Source organism: Olea europaea, unplaced genomic scaffold, assembly GCF_002742605.1.
Source record: "Olea europaea var. sylvestris unplaced genomic scaffold, O_europaea_v1 scaffold224, whole genome shotgun sequence".
In the NCBI taxonomy this organism is placed as follows: domain Eukaryota; kingdom Viridiplantae; phylum Streptophyta; class Magnoliopsida; order Lamiales; family Oleaceae; genus Olea; species Olea europaea.
Window position 1 is genome coordinate 124,771 of NW_019240442.1, and position 17,982 is coordinate 142,752.

A 17,982-nucleotide genomic window follows, 5' to 3' on the forward strand; every position below is an offset into this window, starting at 1 on the left:
GATAATCTACTTATTTACTTGCCAAATCCCTCTCATTCTCTCCATTAATGCATCCAAAGTGATGAATAAAAATTTTGATCTTTAATAGATTTTAATAAAGTTGTTGAAATGTATAGTTGAAAAGTCATAAATCCAATAAAATGTGTAATTGAAATTAATTATTGACTTTAACTTACATTTTATCAACTATTTTAGTAAAATCAAATGGGTTCTAAATTAATAATACATTTTATAAAAATAACAATTTTTCAACTACTCATTACATTAATTTCTATCAAATTCTACTAAAAATCTAATTTTTTTTTTATAAAATTAAACTGGGGCTAAAAGCCATGTGGTTTCACTATTAGAGGAAGGGGATTACGAATTACTTATCGACAAGGCAATTCATGATTATTGGTGAAACTATCATTAAAAAAATAAAATAAAATAAAATTGACTGATGATATCTCTTTTTGAGGAAATTAGACAAGACTCATCCTATGAAGTCCAAATGCGTAAAGTATGCGTTCTATGGTAAAAGTCTAAACGTGCAAACCAGCATTGATGGTGAAAGTTCGTGTTTGCCATTGTCAAAAATCATGTTTTATTATTGTACTAATCAATATCAATTTTGCTACAAGTACAGAAAAAATTGACATAATTTTTACAGAGAAACACTTGACAAATTTTCATTGATTTTTGACACAACAAACACAGAAATTGTACCATATAGATGCTGCCAACATAGCACCTGTATCATTTTTGTCAATAATTCCCCGTACCTATGGAATTATTCTTTGCGCTTATAATAGGAGAAAGAAAAGAGAAAATCTAATAAAGAATTCATTTATAATTATTTTATGCTATTAAAAGGTAATCCATAAGAATTTTTTTTTTTTTAGTGAGTATGTCCAGTCAACAATATCTAGAGATTAGAATATTTGCCTATTTCAAAAATTACGTACCATGAACAATAATATCAAAAACAAATCTTCAATAATTAACTCCACTCACGAAATAAAGCAGTTATGCTATTAGCTATTCTGTTGATTCTTCTCCAAATAGGAACCACCGATTTATAAAATTGTTAAAATATTTTATCACAAAAAAAAAAAATCATAATTACAATACTTGAATGATAATATCAGCAATGGATCTTCACAACTCAGTTCGACGCATGAAATGAAGCATTTATCTATCAAAATTGAAGAACAATGCATTTACAACGGATCTTCATGACTATTGGACGTGATACACAATAATCCATATCCATAATAATTTGCGTTGTCTTTTGTCAAGCATTTATTATTGATTCTATCATATTTTGTCATAACATGCGAATTACAAGCCCCATCCTTTGAAATTTATAGTTTCAGGGACCATCTTCGAAACATTCTTTATCTCGACAAGATTAAATATAGGTTTTATCTCAATAAGATTATAAATAGATTATAAAGTGAGGACGTAATAGTTCATGCTAATTTTATGATTGAATCATTTTTGCCTTTGCTATAAATCACTAAATTACATAAAATTATGTCTACATTTTTTTTTTTTTTTTTACTGAAATAATACATTTTTCATGCTAAAGGAAGGAATGAGAAAATCTTAGAATTCCGTTTTTATTTTGTACAATTAAAAATATAATCATCATTAATTTTACTTAGCAAGTTGTCACTCAGACCCAGAGTTCATTACTAATTATGAAATTATCGTTTGTATAACCATGCAATTTATAAGTCATTCCGCCGAAAATACTGTGTTGATTTAATTAAATAAACCCTACTTATCATATTCATACTATTGGAAAATTAACAATTGGTATGGCACTTTTTTTACATGTCAAAAGGGCTATATTCAAAACATTCTTCATCTCAACAAGATTAAATATAGGTTCTATTGACCCCCGAATTTATTTGGGGTCCACGACTTTAACAAATCATGTCTTCTCTCCTCCATGTGCAATTTACATGTACACTTGGAATGCACATGTTAGAAGCCAATTGTTGAAACCTCTCGAGCAAAAGGGTAGGGGAGATCACTATTGTACGTGCTTTAACGTTCAAGTCCATTTATGGACAGGAGAATATATATGATGCAAGAGTGACATTAATGAAGAATTGCTTGAGCAGGGTTTAGATTATAGAGAGTGAATACCAAATCCTAGTTATACTAATACTGTCAAGTATTGAGTATTTATAGGCAAGAGATTTGAACTGAGACATTCTAGATGTTTTGACAAGTTATTTCATCCCACCAGTTCACTAGTCAAACTTATTGATATTACTCTATCGCATTCTAAATATCATAGGCCTACGACCCCACACATTTCTGGGCAAAAAGAGAGATTTTTTCCTAACCGACACCACATATGTTACTTCAATCACATCTCATTTGATCAACTAAAGGTTAGAATTTTTTTCATTCACCTTGAAGACAAAAGGTGATGAATCTATAGTGTAAAGTAACCTCAGAGGCATTGCACCATACTCTCAACACCTGAGAAATTGGTGATCGGTGAGGTGGTTTAATGTTTACTCGTCGCTTTGGAAGTGATGGTCGACAAGGTAAGGAATCAACATCATCACCTCGATTACAATATCCTCAAATAGGTGGCACTTCCATGGCATTTTTGCTAGACTAGCAATCACGTTGATATTCAACCATGTTAATCACTTCATCTATTAAGCACATCCCACACCATCTATAAACATTGACATCCATTGCCCTCAAATATACTGCGGTATGGAAACTTTGAAGTACATCCAGTAGATTAGGAAAGTGCTTACTAATTCTATAAGACAATGACAATATCATATCATAAAGAGTTATTTCATGGACCAGTATAGCATATTGAATCATTCACCTATTTCAAAATTAATATCAACAACGTATCTTCACAACTATATACCTCATATGCTAGCATCACAAACATCGAGTACAACATTAATAATTATTAATGGCAAATCTACTCGACCACAATTATCTATATACTCAAAAAATCGTTATATTATCTCTATCATCAATTAAATTAAATTCGAAATTTTATAAACTAAAAATGAGCTTTGCCCTAACGAGTTAACGACTGTTGACCATAAAAGTTTTACGGTGTGACAAATTCGCTACATACTTCAAAATAATTAAAATAGTCAATTATTTCAACAAGTACGGATGTTCAAGATTACATACTCTGAATAACAATGTCAACAACATATCCTCACAACTCACAATATAGAGCAATCACTGCAATTATTTACCACAAAAAACAATGTAAAAATCCAAACGACAACATCAACAACAAATTCTCACAATCAATTCGATATATAATATAAAGTTATTGCAATATTTCACTCAAAAAATAATAATAATAAACACCAATTAAAGAACCTGAATAATAGTATCAATAAAGGATGTTCACAACTCAGTCAAATACACAATATAAAGCAATTACTTCAATATTTCATCATAGCAAAAAACCACAATTATATAAATTGACCAACAATAAAATCGGATCTTCGGAACTCAACCACCGATTACACTATAAAAATAACCAAATTATTGCGATATTTTACTACTGAACGCCGATTAAAATAGATCTTCAAAACTCAACTACTAATTACACTGAGCAATTATTGTGAAATTTTACTACAGATAAAAAAAAAAAAGCATAATATTTCATTTCCATTCTTTAAATCAAACTCAAATTCTGTAATTTAGATGCAAGTTTGGCTTGATTGTATTATTAACCATAGGGAGAGTGCTCTTATTGCAAAAATTCTAACCCGCCTAACCCATGCACACTCCATCTGTGCGTATAAAGTCTGTCCTACTGTGCATTTTGTTTATTACCCCTGACTCTCTCTCTCTCTCTCTCTCTCTCTCTCTCACACATTAAAAACTCTCTATCTCTCTCTCTCTAAAACTTTCTCTCTTCTCTCTCTAAAATTTTCCTGTTTTAACGAAGCTGACTTGTCTCTCCGGCATTGACTGGTTCCAAAGCATATAACTCCGGCTATATGTATAAGAGCTATATTTAGAGATCGGTGAGTTTAACATACCTGATGAATTTTAAATTTTTTTTCCATTTTTTGTGATGCATTTTAATCTCAATTAAAAGGTTTTAATTTTGATTTTTGACTGTACACGTATCTGTGGGTGATTACATTTTTCAAAGAGAATCTCTGTAAAGATATTGTGCAATTTTATTCACCTGGGTACATTTTAATTTCCTTCATTTAAATTTGGAATTAAATCCTCCAATTCATTCTGATTCACCCGTACTATTTTTTTCTGATTTTCTGCTTTTAATTCTTTGTTTCCGTTTTCATTTCCTTTTATTAATTTTGGTACTTTTGTGAGGTGCATTTGCTAATAAGCAAAGAGAATTATCTGGGACTGTAAAACTTGGAATTCACGTGCACAGAGATGCGCACACAGGTGCAAATAAGCGCGTGTTTATAGAGAGAAAATTTTGGTTTTAGGAATGCCTTTTTTTCTCATGTAAATCTGACAAATTTGATGAAAGTGATAAAGTTGTTTTGGTATGTTCGCCAGGTAGGTTGCAGAATGCAGAATTTGGGAGTAAAAATTTTATGTATTGAGAATTAAGGTGATACGCATAGGACACTGGAATTGGGCTTACAGGAATTTTTGAGGATATGAGCCTGGGGAGGGGATTTTCCATTCCCCGGGATAAGGGAGTCATTCAGAATGGGGATCCTTGTATTCCTTTGACACCTGATAAGCCAATTCTAAAGAGATCTGAAATGCAGCCGGGAAGTACAAATTGGCAGGATCTGCTTGGAATGTACACTGGGTTTTTACAGGACGAGACCTGTAATGGGGCTCAACAGACTTTCACACGTCCTGGATTTGTAGGTCAGAATCAAGGGGAATTTAAAAATAGAGATGTTGGTCCAATTCGGGAGTTCAGAAGCTTCAATCAAAATTCTGGAAATGGTGGTTCCTATATACAAAATTTAACTCCAACTGGACTCTTAGGTCATCAGAATCATGGGCAACATAGCAATAGAGATGTTGCTCTGACTGAGAAATTTGGAAGCTTCAATCAACATGCTAGGCCCTATGTTAAACATTCAGGGAATGATATTCCTCAGAAGGTTAATTCATTGGTAGAATTACTGGGGACGAAGAATGCTGTGGTTACACCCCCTAGAGTCGAAACAGCAAACAGAAATTTTGTTGTGGACAAGACTATCCTCAGTCCACATTCTCAAGTCTTAACCAACCGGACAGGGTACAAGTACAATAGTTCTACATTCCAGCAGAACCACACTCTGTACGTAAATAAAGATGTTGGTAGTTACAGCCTACAGCAAATACCAACGGGTAAGTTAATTATTCTTAAGATAAATTTTCAATAGCTGCAATTTCAGTCATTTGACTTGTTTCTTTCAATGGCTGCCTAATTCATGCTGAAGATTTACAGATGAAGTCTTTAGTCTCAATGCTATTAAAGAATAACTTCTACAAAATTTTAAATGATTAAAGTCTTACTGTATGCAATTTCAAATAACTAAAACATCATCAAATTTTAGTATTTAGGAGAACCAAATCATTCAGCAAAACTTCGCCAGCATTTCTTGAATATCCGTAGTACATCATCTAGGAGGAAGTAATGTATTTCAATCTTCATGTGTACTAAAAACAAATAGGTTCATTTTCATGTGATCGATGACGTATATCCATTCATTTCCCGTGTTTTATGCATCCCTGTTTCACGCAATCAACATTATATCAACTGGGTGTAAAATACAAGTTCCATATTTTAATCTTCATGTGTATCCAAAAAAGATTGATTCATTTTCACGTGATCGCTGACATATGCCCATTTACTTTCACATTTTCATGCATATCTTTCACGTGATCAGTAACATCGCTCAACTTTTAAATAATTTTGGAAATTTTTTTTATGTAAATCCCAGTTTCCTATCATTACTAATTGTAGATCTTGACTTATAATTCTTATCCATAGGTGTAAGTCTAGGACGGACAAGTGTTATTGGAGTTTCACATAGACATACATATGAACCAAGATATGTTGTTACAATTTTATCATGACTTGACGATTATGATGTTGCATTTTGACAGATGGTAATTACCGATCCAATTATAATCTGAACTTACCAACACCTAGAACAGAAGCTGGTGCATCCACAAGGACAGTAAGGCTCTTCCAATTGGGACCAGTAACACCGGATCAGCAAAACAAATCAAAGAACTTCCAGCCCACTGAAGCACCACAATGGTCGATGGACAAACTCCCAATTCAAGAAAATGATGATCCAAAGAATGTAGTCTTTGCCGAGAAACAATCTAATCAATTATTGCAGAACGTTGTGGACGAATCTACAGTCATATTGAAATTGCCAAAGGAGAAGAGCATTTCTGATAATGGAAGTCATGTAATCTTATCTCGACCACCTGAAATTGTAGACAAACAATCTAATCAAACAATGCAGAACATTGTGGACGAATCTACTTCCATATTGCAATTGCCAAAGGAAAAAAATGTTTTTGATGACGGAAATTATGAAGGAATTGATCTGAACAAGACACCACAGCAGAAACCACCCAGAAGAAGAAAACATCGACCAAAAGTAGTTGTGGAAGAGAAACCCAAAAAGACACCAAAGCCTGCTACTCCAAAAAATAATAGCTCCGATGGAATTCCTTCAGGAAAAAGGAAGTATGTACGCAAAAAGGACGTTAAAACCTCCACAACTCAACTGGCTGTTGTAGTGAATGAGGTTGGAGTCTCTAACATGAACTCTGCAGCAAAATCATGCAGGAGAATGATAAACTTTGACTTGGAAAATGGAGCAGAAAAGGAAAGTGAGGCCAGAGCAATTGGTGACCTAGCAGAGATAAATGAAAAGAAAAAGATGTCTTTTTCTTTGAACTTAAATTCTCACAATGCAGAAGGGCATACAGGATTCAACGGGGAATCTACAACATCTTCAGTGAAGGAATGGCATCAAAACTTACATAACATAGAGAAACAACAAACAGAGAATTTATGCATTTTTGACAATTCAGGAAATCACACCCCGCTTCAATTATCATTGCCATTTCCAACTTCAGCACCACCGTCTACAAATCATACTTTAAATGTCATAGCAAGGAATTTGAGTATGCGAAATGCCAATACAAACCAAAGGGACAGCCTGAATTGGTACTGTCAGGTTGATCCTCATGTCGGTGGAGGACACCTACCCCAGTTTGCCATTCAAACACACACCAATGAAACAAAGGTAGATGGAAGAAGGCAACCAATGTTGCAGGCTGGGACTCAACTTCTGGACGATTTGGTGAACGTCATTGACAGGCAGCAATCCAAGAGAGAATATTCCCACACTAAGTTGTCACAGCCCGACACTTCTGCAATGATGGGCTCTCAACTATTGTACCAGAGAGTTCCTAAGACAGGCTATTATGCCAGTGAGAGCAACAGATTATGGCAAGATGGTTTAGAAACTAGTAAGAGAAAGAAGGTTGAGGATAAATTTCATGTAACCTCATCAAGCACGCCTTCTAGCATAACTGTTGAATATTGCTCAAGACAAGTTGAAGGAAGAGGCACAAATGGTTTCAGTGCAAACAAATCTACTTTGCACCTAAATGGTGGATTACCATATTCTGACTTTGAAGGACGGAGCAACTTCAGGAAGCCAAATAATGAAGCCAACAAGGTCACCCAAGATTGGTACATGAACCCCACAAATTTGCAAAATGAATTTCAGCAGCAACTGACTTCGTCTCGAGTGCATTCACATGCAGAACAAATTGTGCAGAAGGTCACTTTTCCCACTAATAAAGCCCAAAGCACCAACTCCCTTGCTGCAATTTTTTGGAATCAGGAGTCTTCATCTCAAAGAGACCCTAAAATAACTCAAGGAAATGAAATAATAAATTCTTCTATTCGTGTTTCGGTAAAAGGACAGACAGCTAGACTGAAATCATTCAATCAAGCACTCAATATGGAGAAAGTTATCGGTAAAGAGAACAAGACAAGAGGTTACAAAGGTCTCCCCAAAAACGTCATAGGTACCCATCTGTTCATCAAGTTATGCTGTCAGCATCGACTTATATTTGTTGTTTAGAAATTTTAAGCAGTTTTACTGTTTTTTGTGCAGGCTCACTAGGAGATGGCAGACATTTATTTTCAGTTGATGATATTATAGATCGTTTAAAATCTATGAGCATCAAGAGTAGTGGAAAGGAAATTTTTGGGGAGCAGCAAGGTGCACTTGTTCCGTATAAGCAAGATGGAGCCATTGTTCTGTATGAAGAATTTGATCCAATAAAAAAACGACGGCCACGACCTAAAGTAGATCTAGATCCCGAGACTAATAGACTATGGAATCTTTTGATGGGTAAGGAAGGAAGCGAAAGCACAGAAACGATGGATCAGAATAAAGAGAAGTGGTGGGAAGAAGAAAGAAAAGTATTCCGTGGACGAGTAGACTCGTTCATTGCACGGATGCATCTTGTTCAAGGTATTTGCTCCCAGATTATTAAATCGTTGACATCACTGATACCATGCTTATGCTAGCCGTATCCCAGATATCAATTTTATTACATAAATTATTTTTACATATCATGTGTAGATATTTATTAATCTTTTAATTAAATATAAAGATGCTCAATACACCTTAAGCCCCCTGTTTGTCATCCTTTAACAAATTAAATTGTTTACTATAGTAACATTCTCCACTACACATTCGCACAATAAAATAGTCTACACACAAACCAATAAAAAAAATTTAAATTTCAACCGCATATTCTCCAAAAAATACTATTCAAAACTCTATATTTTCTCCCATAATGGGAGACAAACAGGCTCTAAATTTACTTTTTCTTAAATATGTAAAGATGCTACTGTGAAACTTATATCAGGAATCTTAGGAATTAATGATCAAATTCTGTAGTAAGTAAAAAGTAACATATACAGCTAATTATTTACACGAAGTAACAAGTTTTATTATTTGAAAATCATGGTGATTTGAGGTATGTGAAGGGTGAGAGGATAGGGTAAATTGGAAAGGGCATAACGACAGTGGTGCCCATATTACTTTTAAGATAGCATTGCAAAGTAAGAGAATGGTTGTCTTTAGTGATCAAAACCTGGAAATAATCATGTGCCTCAGTCACGAGTGTCAGAGCCATAACAATGAACAATAAAAATAATAACTTCAGTATTATTAAAAATAATCTTGTCCAGGCTACATGAATTTTTTTGTTGTGAATCTCGTGATAGGTCCAATATAATCAAATATGTTGCAACACATCAAGTCATATTAATTTTTATCTACTTGTTAAACTAAACTCACATATTCTTGTGAATAGAGCATATTTAAAATGTACGTAAGCCAAGTCCTAGCCATCTAAATCATATTTCCTTTAGGGTATGTTTAATATAATATTTTAAGAATAGTGAAAAACAAAAAAAAAATAATAAATAAATAAATAATAAGAATGTGTGATTAAAAGGTTGTAAAAAGTTATGAGTCAACGTGTAAAATTATTTTATTGAGAGAGTGTAATTGAAAATAAATTTTAAAGAATCTGTACCAAACATGGTCTTAATTTATCTCCAAATAATATCTCCCATTGATGTATATCCTCATTTTTTTGGTTTTATCTATTTTCATATTGCCACATATCCATCTTAATATACTGATTTATGTTGTGCTCATCTTATTGACATTTTGTTATTTAACAATCCAACTCTTATTATCATAAGAGATAGCTAGTCCAGTATCAGTTCATAAAAGTTCTTTTTAACTCAGTAGGTATATTTGAATCAAATATAATTCATATAGTGCTTCTTCATTTTATTTTCCTTAACCTACTCCTATTCATTACATCTACTTCATTTCTTGTTTTCTTATTTGCAACCAAACCTGCATACATAAACCAACCCTTATTTGCTAGGTGATCCTCTATTGTGACTTTACCATCACGTTTATTCCTAAAAGGATTTTCCTTGCATTCCATCTTAATTCTGCTTAATTATTTATTTTTAGGAAAGCACTCTTAAAATTAGTGAACGCCATAATAATTCTATTATGTTATTTCTTGAAACCATGTAAACTGGGATTAACTTTACTTCAAATCAAACACAAGAGCTAATAAGCTTGACTTTACCTCACCAAATGCATGGATTCATGAAAAGATAACCTGGTTCCAAATGGCAACCGTTACAGGTGATAGACGATTCTCCAAATGGAAAGGATCAGTTGTCGACTCCGTGATTGGAGTTTTTCTCACGCAGAATGTTTCAGATCACCTTTCAAGGTAAAGTCAACATTTTTTTATAGAAATTTTAAGAGCCAAACAAGATGACAGAATGCTTCCCCCTTGTGTGCAGCTCTGCCTTCATGTGTCTTGCAGCCAAATTCCCCCTTAAATCGACAATTATCAGACAACCATGCTGCCAAAATGGAGGAAGTCCATCAGTGGAAGAACTTGAGGTTCAGATAACATGTCCAGATGGCACTATAACTTATGATCACGGCACAGTAAGACAGCCAGTGTACAACCACGGCTCTGTAACATCCAGTGGATCGTGTCAATACAGAGCAGGAAATGTTGTGACAGGAACAAGAACCTTTGGGATAGACAAGCAATATAGAAGAGCAGATGATGACATCATTTCATCACAAAGTTCTTCTGAATCTCTTGTTCTCCAAGCAAATGAAGATATCAGATCCAGCTCAGGATCAAATTCAGAAGCCGAAGATCAAATATCTGGGTGTAATTTAGGCAAAAACAGTGGCCCTCTAAATCTTTTGGAACAGGCTGAAAGAATGGCGGCATTACAGGAATATCAGCATCGAGTGATGGGAAGTTCATCTCCAGATAAGAAACTCTCTCAATGGGAAAATCCTGTGTATAATCTGCATCATCAGAGGCCAAGTCTACCATCCACTAATTCCTGGTCAAGCATGACGACAGGCTTGGAAGAATGGGAATCAAATTTCCTCGCATCTCCAGGAAAAGAAAGCATATCTTCTTTGGCATCAACAGATTTTGAGAATACCAAGATAACAGATGTAGAACATGCACATTATAACATAGGACAGAGTCTAGAAAGGAGTTTTCTCCCTCAACAGACTGGAAGACCAGATCTAACAACAAGACTGGAGCATACAACACAAAACAATTGCCTTGAACCACGGACTAATATAATAGCTGGTTCTCAAAGCAAAGAGGGTCAACATTCCATCAACTGCCACAGAGGAAGCCACAAGACCATTCAGCAAGAAAGCAACTTTCTATCAAACTGCACAACACCTGCTGAAGCATTCGACGAAATGTCAAGCGGTAATATCCATGAACACCCTTTCACTGGTTTACTAGACAGTTTTGTTATGCAGTTTAAAATTGTTGCATTTAATTTCCAACACTTGAATAATAAAATATCTGAACCAAATGCAGCAGGACTAGGAAATTCTAAGACCAAACCAATGAACCAGACAGGTCCCACAGCTTCAAATGCGAGAAAGACAAAAGTTGAGACGGAAAAGAAAGAAGCATTTCATTGGGATGAATTGAGAAAGCAGGCACAATTGAAGGTTGGAAAAAGAGAACGATGTGAGGAAACAATGGACTCTTTGGACTATGAAGCATTAAGAAAGGCTGATGTTCGTGAGATTTCGGAAACAATCAAGGAAAGGGGAATGAACAACATGCTAGCAGAGCGAATTAAGGTAACTAGAATGCTTGTACCATGGACTCCAATAAAACTGCTGATAGTCCATTAAAACCTAAAGGCCAGTGTAACACTGGTTGAATATTGTACAGGATTTTCTCAATCGACTGGTTGAAGACCATGGAGGAATTGACCTGGAATGGTTGAGAGACGTTCCACCAGAAAAGTCTAAGTAAGTTTCCTTGAAGAAACTAATCCTTCAATATACCCGTCTTAGGAAAGTAAATGATAGAAGACCAGGACATGTCATTCAATAACTCCGGCATCTCCAAAGTTGCACTCTTTGCCTCTGATTACATAATGTCTTGCAGAGATTATCTACTAAGCATACGAGGATTGGGGTTAAAGAGCGTGGAGTGCGTACGCCTATTAACACTTCATAACCTAGCATTCCCAGTAAGGCCATTTTCCTGTACAAATAACTTATACCCAATATAAATAATCAAATCTTGCCCTAACTAAATGTTTTCTTAGGTTGACACTAATGTTGGACGAATTGCTGTACGACTCGGGTGGGTGCCTCTCCAACCACTTCCTGAAGAACTCCAGTTGCATCTCCTTGAACTGTAAGTACATGCCAAGCAATCAACAATGAAGTTTATGAACTACCCTCGATGCTAATCTTGTTCCATGCAGGTACCCAGTGCTGGAATCTATCCAGAAATATCTTTGGCCCAGACTCTGTAAGCTGGATCAGAAAACATTGTAATTTCCTTTCTCAAAGTGTACTCATTTCAATTCGAAAATTCTCTTATTGTCGACAGTTTGAACAACAAAAATCTTTTCCCATACCTGAAGAAGTTCTACTGATTTTATATATTATGGAATTGCAGATATGAGCTACACTATCAAATGATAACATTTGGAAAGGTATGTCTTCAGTGGAGCTCACTATTATCCTCAGTACACGAGAAGTTCTTAATAAAAAATTTCTTAATTTGGGACATAGGTTTTCTGCACAAAGAAACAACCAAATTGTAATGCATGCCCAATGAGAGGAGAGTGCCGACACTTTGCTAGTGCTTTTGCAAGGTTTGCCTTCTATTACTTCATAACCTTTATGACATCAGAATGAATACACATACAAAAATATGATGAGTATATTTTGCTTGGTATAGCGCTAGACTTGCCCTCCCTGGGCCAGAAGAGAAATGTATCGTTGCATCTACTACTACTACAACTGCCAATAAAAACCCTGGTGTAACGATAAAGCCAATGGCACTACCACAACTACATGACAGTTCAGATAGAGAAACGGGGCAAAACTGTGATCCTATTATCGAGGAACCAACGACGCCAGAACCACCGTTGGAAGTGTCAGAAAGTGATATTGAGGATGCATTCTATGAGGATCCCGATGAAATCCCTACAATCAAACTCAATATAGAACAATTTGCTACGAATTTACAGAGCTTTATGCAAGACCAAAACGTGGAGACGCAAGAAGAAAGTAATTTGTCAAAAGCCCTTGTTTCTTTGCGTCCAGAATTTGCTTCAATCCCAACACCCAAACTGAAAAGTGTGAGTCGACTGCGGACAGAGCACCAAGTGTAAGTTGATGCCTTCCTATGAAATCTCAATAGGACCTGAAACTCTACAAGAAACAGTCATTTATTGAACAAAAACATGCAATTTAAGTTACTAGTTATCATGGAGTTTCACACTGGCATAAATCCATGATCCTATACATTGGACCAAGCATCTTGGACTTACAATATAGGCAGCCACCAGATTGTCGAAAACTACTTTATGATGTAGTCTGCTATTTAGAAAATAGTATTCACTCAAGAAAAGCTGAATAATTGATTCTTAATTTCTCATTTGGCTATAGATTGATAAAATAATAGAACCTAGGTACACATTTGAGGATCAGAAACCTCACCACATGATGCAACTCCCACGTTCATTCATAAATAAACCTTGCAGCCTGAGACCTGAACATGTATCTTAATTAGATTGTCATTTATGTGAATATGATAAGTTAATGCATTTTCGTTGACTGGTTACTCATTCTGCTGCAGCTATGAACTCCCAGACAATCATCCACTACTGAAAGGGGTTAGTTATTCATCTTCTCATTTTTAAATTCTATTTTCTTATATGCAACTTAATTCTAACTGGCCTAAAGTTCTTATATGTTTAGATGGAAAGGCGAGAAACTGATGATCCTAGTCCATACCTTCTTGCTATATGGACACCAGGTAAGCACTACATGATTTACTTGCTCTTAATATAGCATAAATGCCCACATAAGAAACAGAAAAGGAATTCGTCACCGTTGTATTGAAGGGAGGTTTAAAGTATTTATTAATTTCTCCTCATAAACTCAAGCGGATATATATAAATGTTTATTATAACCTACTAACCACTTATCCAAATTTGGCATAATTTAAACAGGAGAGACGGCAGATTCAATCCAACCACCTAAAAGTAAATGCAGCCATCAAGAATTAGATGGACTTTGTGATAAGAAGATGTGCTTTTCATGCAGTAGCATAAGAGAAGAACAAACACAAACAGTCAGAGGCACACTTTTGGTAAGCAACACAAACATGAAATATGTAATGAAAACCCTTAGAAGTGAGAGCAAAATTATTAGATATAATGAATCCTTCCCCCGAGCAGATTCCATGCAGAACAGCAATGAGAGGGAGTTTCCCGCTGAATGGTACTTACTTCCAAGTCAATGAGGTAATGTAGTGTAATTATATAATATTTGTGCATATAATCATGAGTTTTACCAAGCTCTAAATACTTAAAACAATCGCTCTTTAACACAACATGATTCTCATCATGCTTCCACCTATTCCTACTATGATTAAAGAACATTTATGCATTGTCTTAATTCTACTTAGCAAAGAATTTTTAGATTCCAAAGTGATCATCAAAAGTATTTTCCTGCAATTTATCCCCTTGTAGCTTGACTACTCAAAAGTCTTTCAAATTTTAATATTTTGTTAAGTTTTTATTAAGTATCATTTTAACATAAACCACTACAGCTTCTCGTTCTCCAGCTAAATCAATTTCAATTTTTTTTCTATTTTTTTATTTTTTTTGAAAGGTAAATCAATTTCAATCTTATAAAACTCTAATTTTGAATAATTTCAATAGTTTAGAGAAACAGGGATTAAAAGCTCTTACACAGGTATTTGCGGATCATGAATCTAGTCTTAATCCTATCAATGTTCCAAGAAATATGTTATGGAGCCTGCCGAGACGGACAGTTTTCTTTGGGACATCTGTCTCGACTATTTTCAAAGGTATGTAATCTCCATCTGTACTCTGACTATAACATAAAAGTAACTTACTGAAATAATACTTAATTTTGGTAGGCTTGACAACTGAAGGTATCCAATACTGTTTCTGGAAAGGTATGAACTGCTTGCAGAATTCAAATTAACTCAACTCTAATATTTGCTTTCTCCATTATTGGAACAACATTCAGCCCCCTGTACATTTAATTCATAAGAGATAGGTTTTCAGCATTCTTTTTTTGCTGATGTCCTTCAATGTCATGTCGTAGGATTTGTTTGCGTCCGAGGATTTGAGCAGAAATTGCGAGCCCCAAGACCTCTGGTTGCCAGATTGCATTACCCTGCAAGCAAGATGGCCAAGAAAAATGAGCAAAAATAAGAGGGTCAATGGTGCAGGGAGGGTTGAAAGTTTGAGGACATAACCAATAACTGTCCACGCCAGAAGAAAAAATAAGGGACTGCCGTAGGGTTAGATCTGCAACATATTGTTTTACATTCAATTGCCCACCTCTTTACATGAGTTATAGTTATTTGTAATTTAGGTGGCAGAAAGAAAATTTTAAGATATAGGATGAGATTCGATTGACAATGTGTACATCGTAGACAGTTCAGATCTTTTTAAATCATGCTCATTAACAGAGCCATTTTTCAATGTCTACAGAGAAAGGTAGGAGTCAAGAAATAGAATTTGGGATGTAATTTCATTGGGATTACATGTATGTAATAATCTTCCGAGTCTTTTGATAGAAGCCCGGAATGTGTTTTCTTATTCTTAAAGTAATTCATATGCACAGCACTATAACAGGAATCACAGGAAAGCTGAATAAACACCTTTACAATGACAAGTAAAATAACTTGTTACATGTACTTTATAACCAGATAAAACATGTTTTCTATGCTTAAAATAGCTTCGAAGTTACTTTACATGAAAATATGTAGAGATGTACCTTTCAAAAAGTAACTTTAAGTTGATTTTAGTCACCCTCAACAATGAATTCGTGATCACTGAAACAGAAAACACGGCATCTTAGACATTTTCATTGCTAACAAAACAAGTATTGACATGAAATTATCAATTCCTTGCAGGTAAGACTAAATTTTTTTTTTCAACGTTTAACATTTCTAATGTCTAGGAGATTTACCATAACGTGTAAAACCTGAAGAAAAAGAACGATAGACCGACCTTTGAGGAAATAGAAAACGCAGAAAGGTTCAAATTCAATAACACAATCTATAACAATCAACAAGCATACGTGTGAAAATAAGAAAATTTTCGATAGTAAATCCATTATCCAAATTATGAAAATATACAGTGAGTCTGCAATGAACATACTCGAGAATTTGTATGCATTTCCCCTTCCTTTCAAGCGTAAAGCACATTGGCCTGATTTGGTGTCATCCTATTTTGCTTCTACATGAGAAAAGTTGTAACAGAAAAAACACCAGAGTATTTTGATAATGATTGACACACATTCTTCATTATTTTTTTACGATTATACGAAAAAACCGCCACGGTGTATCGCATTTATTCGAATCCCGATATACATCTAAAATCACGACACGGTGAATATTGTGTGCGTAAACATATTATTGTATTTTGAAAATTGCAGATAAATATATTCAGAATTCTCGATAAATACTCAAAATCAAAGTAGAATAAAAACGCATAACTGGAATGGAATTGAGGATGATGATGATAAAGAATATTGATTAAAATTATATATTTCTAATTAAATAACATAGGAAGATTACCTGTCTGCATATGTTAAGATGGGGAGGGGAACCGAGAGAGGGGCGAAGAGGCGCGCAAAGTTTTGCCTCCATTTGTTTGAGAATTTGCCGCCCTCCTCTTTTCTTTATTGGAAAATGAGATTTTTACAAAACATAAAACAATTGTTGCTACTCCGTCCCATGACTTTGTTTCCTTGTTTTCAAAATTATAAAGTTACTTTCTTTATTGAAAGTATAAATAATTTTTAATTTTTAATATGTACTTAGGCCCCATTTGAGCCACGTTAATTTAAGAATTATAATGAAAAATATAGTCGTTACGAACCCCACATAAAAGATAGAAAATCAAATATAATGACTTAATGCGATGGATAATGGTCATATTTTCATTTTAAAAGACAAATAATGGAAAACAAACAGAGACTTAATGTACTTGTCGTTAACAAATATAAATTAATTCTATTTAAATCATTCTTATGTTCTGAACTATACTAATTATTTTATTAATTTGTGTGGAAATATAAACAATTCTATCTTTAGTGTGTGTTTCAGTCATATTAGGGGTTGTTTGAGCCCCATTTTTTTTGGAGAATGCATTTTGAAATAGTGTTGTAATGGAGAATGTGTGATTAAAAAATGATGGAAAGTTATGAATTTGCGTGTAATATTATTTTATTGAAAAATATGTGGTTGAAATGATGTCAAATTACTGTTGAAGAATGTATTTTGATGAAAAAATGGGCTCAAACAAGGGCTTAATTTGAAAAAAATGTATTTTAGAATAGTAGATTGATGGAAAATATATGATTAAAAAATGAGAAAAAGTTTTAAATATGCGTGTAATATTATTTTATTAAATAATGTGCAATTAAAAATAATGTCAAATCACTGTTTAAAAGGTATTTTTTTAAAGAATGCGACTCAAACATGCCTTTTAGTATGATCTATGAAAGTATTACAGAAGAACGTGCTCTAAATACATCAATTGAGATGTTACTGATATATTTGTTATCATCTTCTTTGAACCCCATTTTGTTAAAATGCATTCTAGAATGATATTTTTATTGAAGAATGTGTAGGTAAAATGTAAGAAAAATTTGTTGGTTTACATACAAAATTATCTTATGCAAGAATGTGTGGTTGAAAATGAGTTTTGTAAAAATGAATTTTTGAAAAAATGGGAGCCAAACGTATGCTAAAGAAAATTTCAAAATTAAGTTTTAAATATATATTAGATGTGATAGATGAGTAAGTACAAATATCACGTTAAAAATCTAG

At 34.1% G+C, this 17,982-nt stretch overlaps 1 protein-coding gene and 1 long non-coding RNA gene across 5 annotated transcripts; one reads left to right on the forward strand and one right to left on the reverse strand.

Moving 5' to 3' along the window:
- Positions 1 to 3,836: 3,836 nt before the first annotated feature.
- Positions 3,837 to 15,744, forward strand: LOC111380982 (transcriptional activator DEMETER-like). 4 transcript variants are annotated; one of them, XM_023004666.1, is made up of 21 exons: positions 3,837 to 4,025; positions 4,537 to 5,331; positions 6,094 to 8,049; positions 8,139 to 8,501; positions 10,212 to 10,302; positions 10,376 to 11,331; positions 11,449 to 11,717; positions 11,812 to 11,891; positions 12,031 to 12,115; positions 12,194 to 12,285; positions 12,356 to 12,424; positions 12,553 to 12,589; positions 12,669 to 12,751; positions 12,838 to 13,269; positions 13,741 to 13,777; positions 13,863 to 13,920; positions 14,117 to 14,256; positions 14,345 to 14,410; positions 14,865 to 14,979; positions 15,052 to 15,090; positions 15,243 to 15,744. In XM_023004666.1, the coding sequence occupies exons 2-21, from the start codon at positions 4,641 to 4,643 to the stop codon at positions 15,350 to 15,352; spliced, it is 5,769 nt and encodes a 1,922-aa protein (XP_022860434.1). In that variant the 5' UTR covers positions 3,837 to 4,025; positions 4,537 to 4,640; the 3' UTR covers positions 15,353 to 15,744. The 4 variants fall into 4 exon arrangements, with proteins under 4 accessions (XP_022860434.1, XP_022860435.1, XP_022860432.1 ...); XM_023004664.1 differs by having other exon boundaries at positions 3,839 to 4,025; positions 11,446 to 11,717; XM_023004665.1 differs by having other exon boundaries at positions 3,839 to 4,025; positions 4,541 to 5,331; positions 11,446 to 11,717.
- Positions 12,674 to 15,254, reverse strand: LOC111380984. Its single transcript, XR_002700265.1, has 2 exons — positions 15,028 to 15,254; positions 12,674 to 13,313 (listed from the first exon to the last, which is right to left on the reverse strand). It is a non-coding gene; the product is annotated as an uncharacterized LOC111380984 (long non-coding RNA).
- Positions 15,745 to 17,982: the final 2,238 nt, after the last annotated feature.

Bases quoted from the DNA above. Each gene is read 5' to 3' on its own strand.
- LOC111380982 (XM_023004664.1), top strand. From the start codon at position 4,641: ATGAGCCTGGGGAGGGGATTTTCCATTCCCCGGGATAAGGGAGTCATT. The intron at 12,590-12,668 runs GTATGTCTTCAG...TTTGGGACATAG, and splicing joins AAATGATAACATTTGGAAAG to GTTTTCTGCACAAAGAAACA. The intron at 13,270-13,740 runs GTAAGTTGATGC...ATTCTGCTGCAG, and splicing joins CTGCGGACAGAGCACCAAGT to CTATGAACTCCCAGACAATC.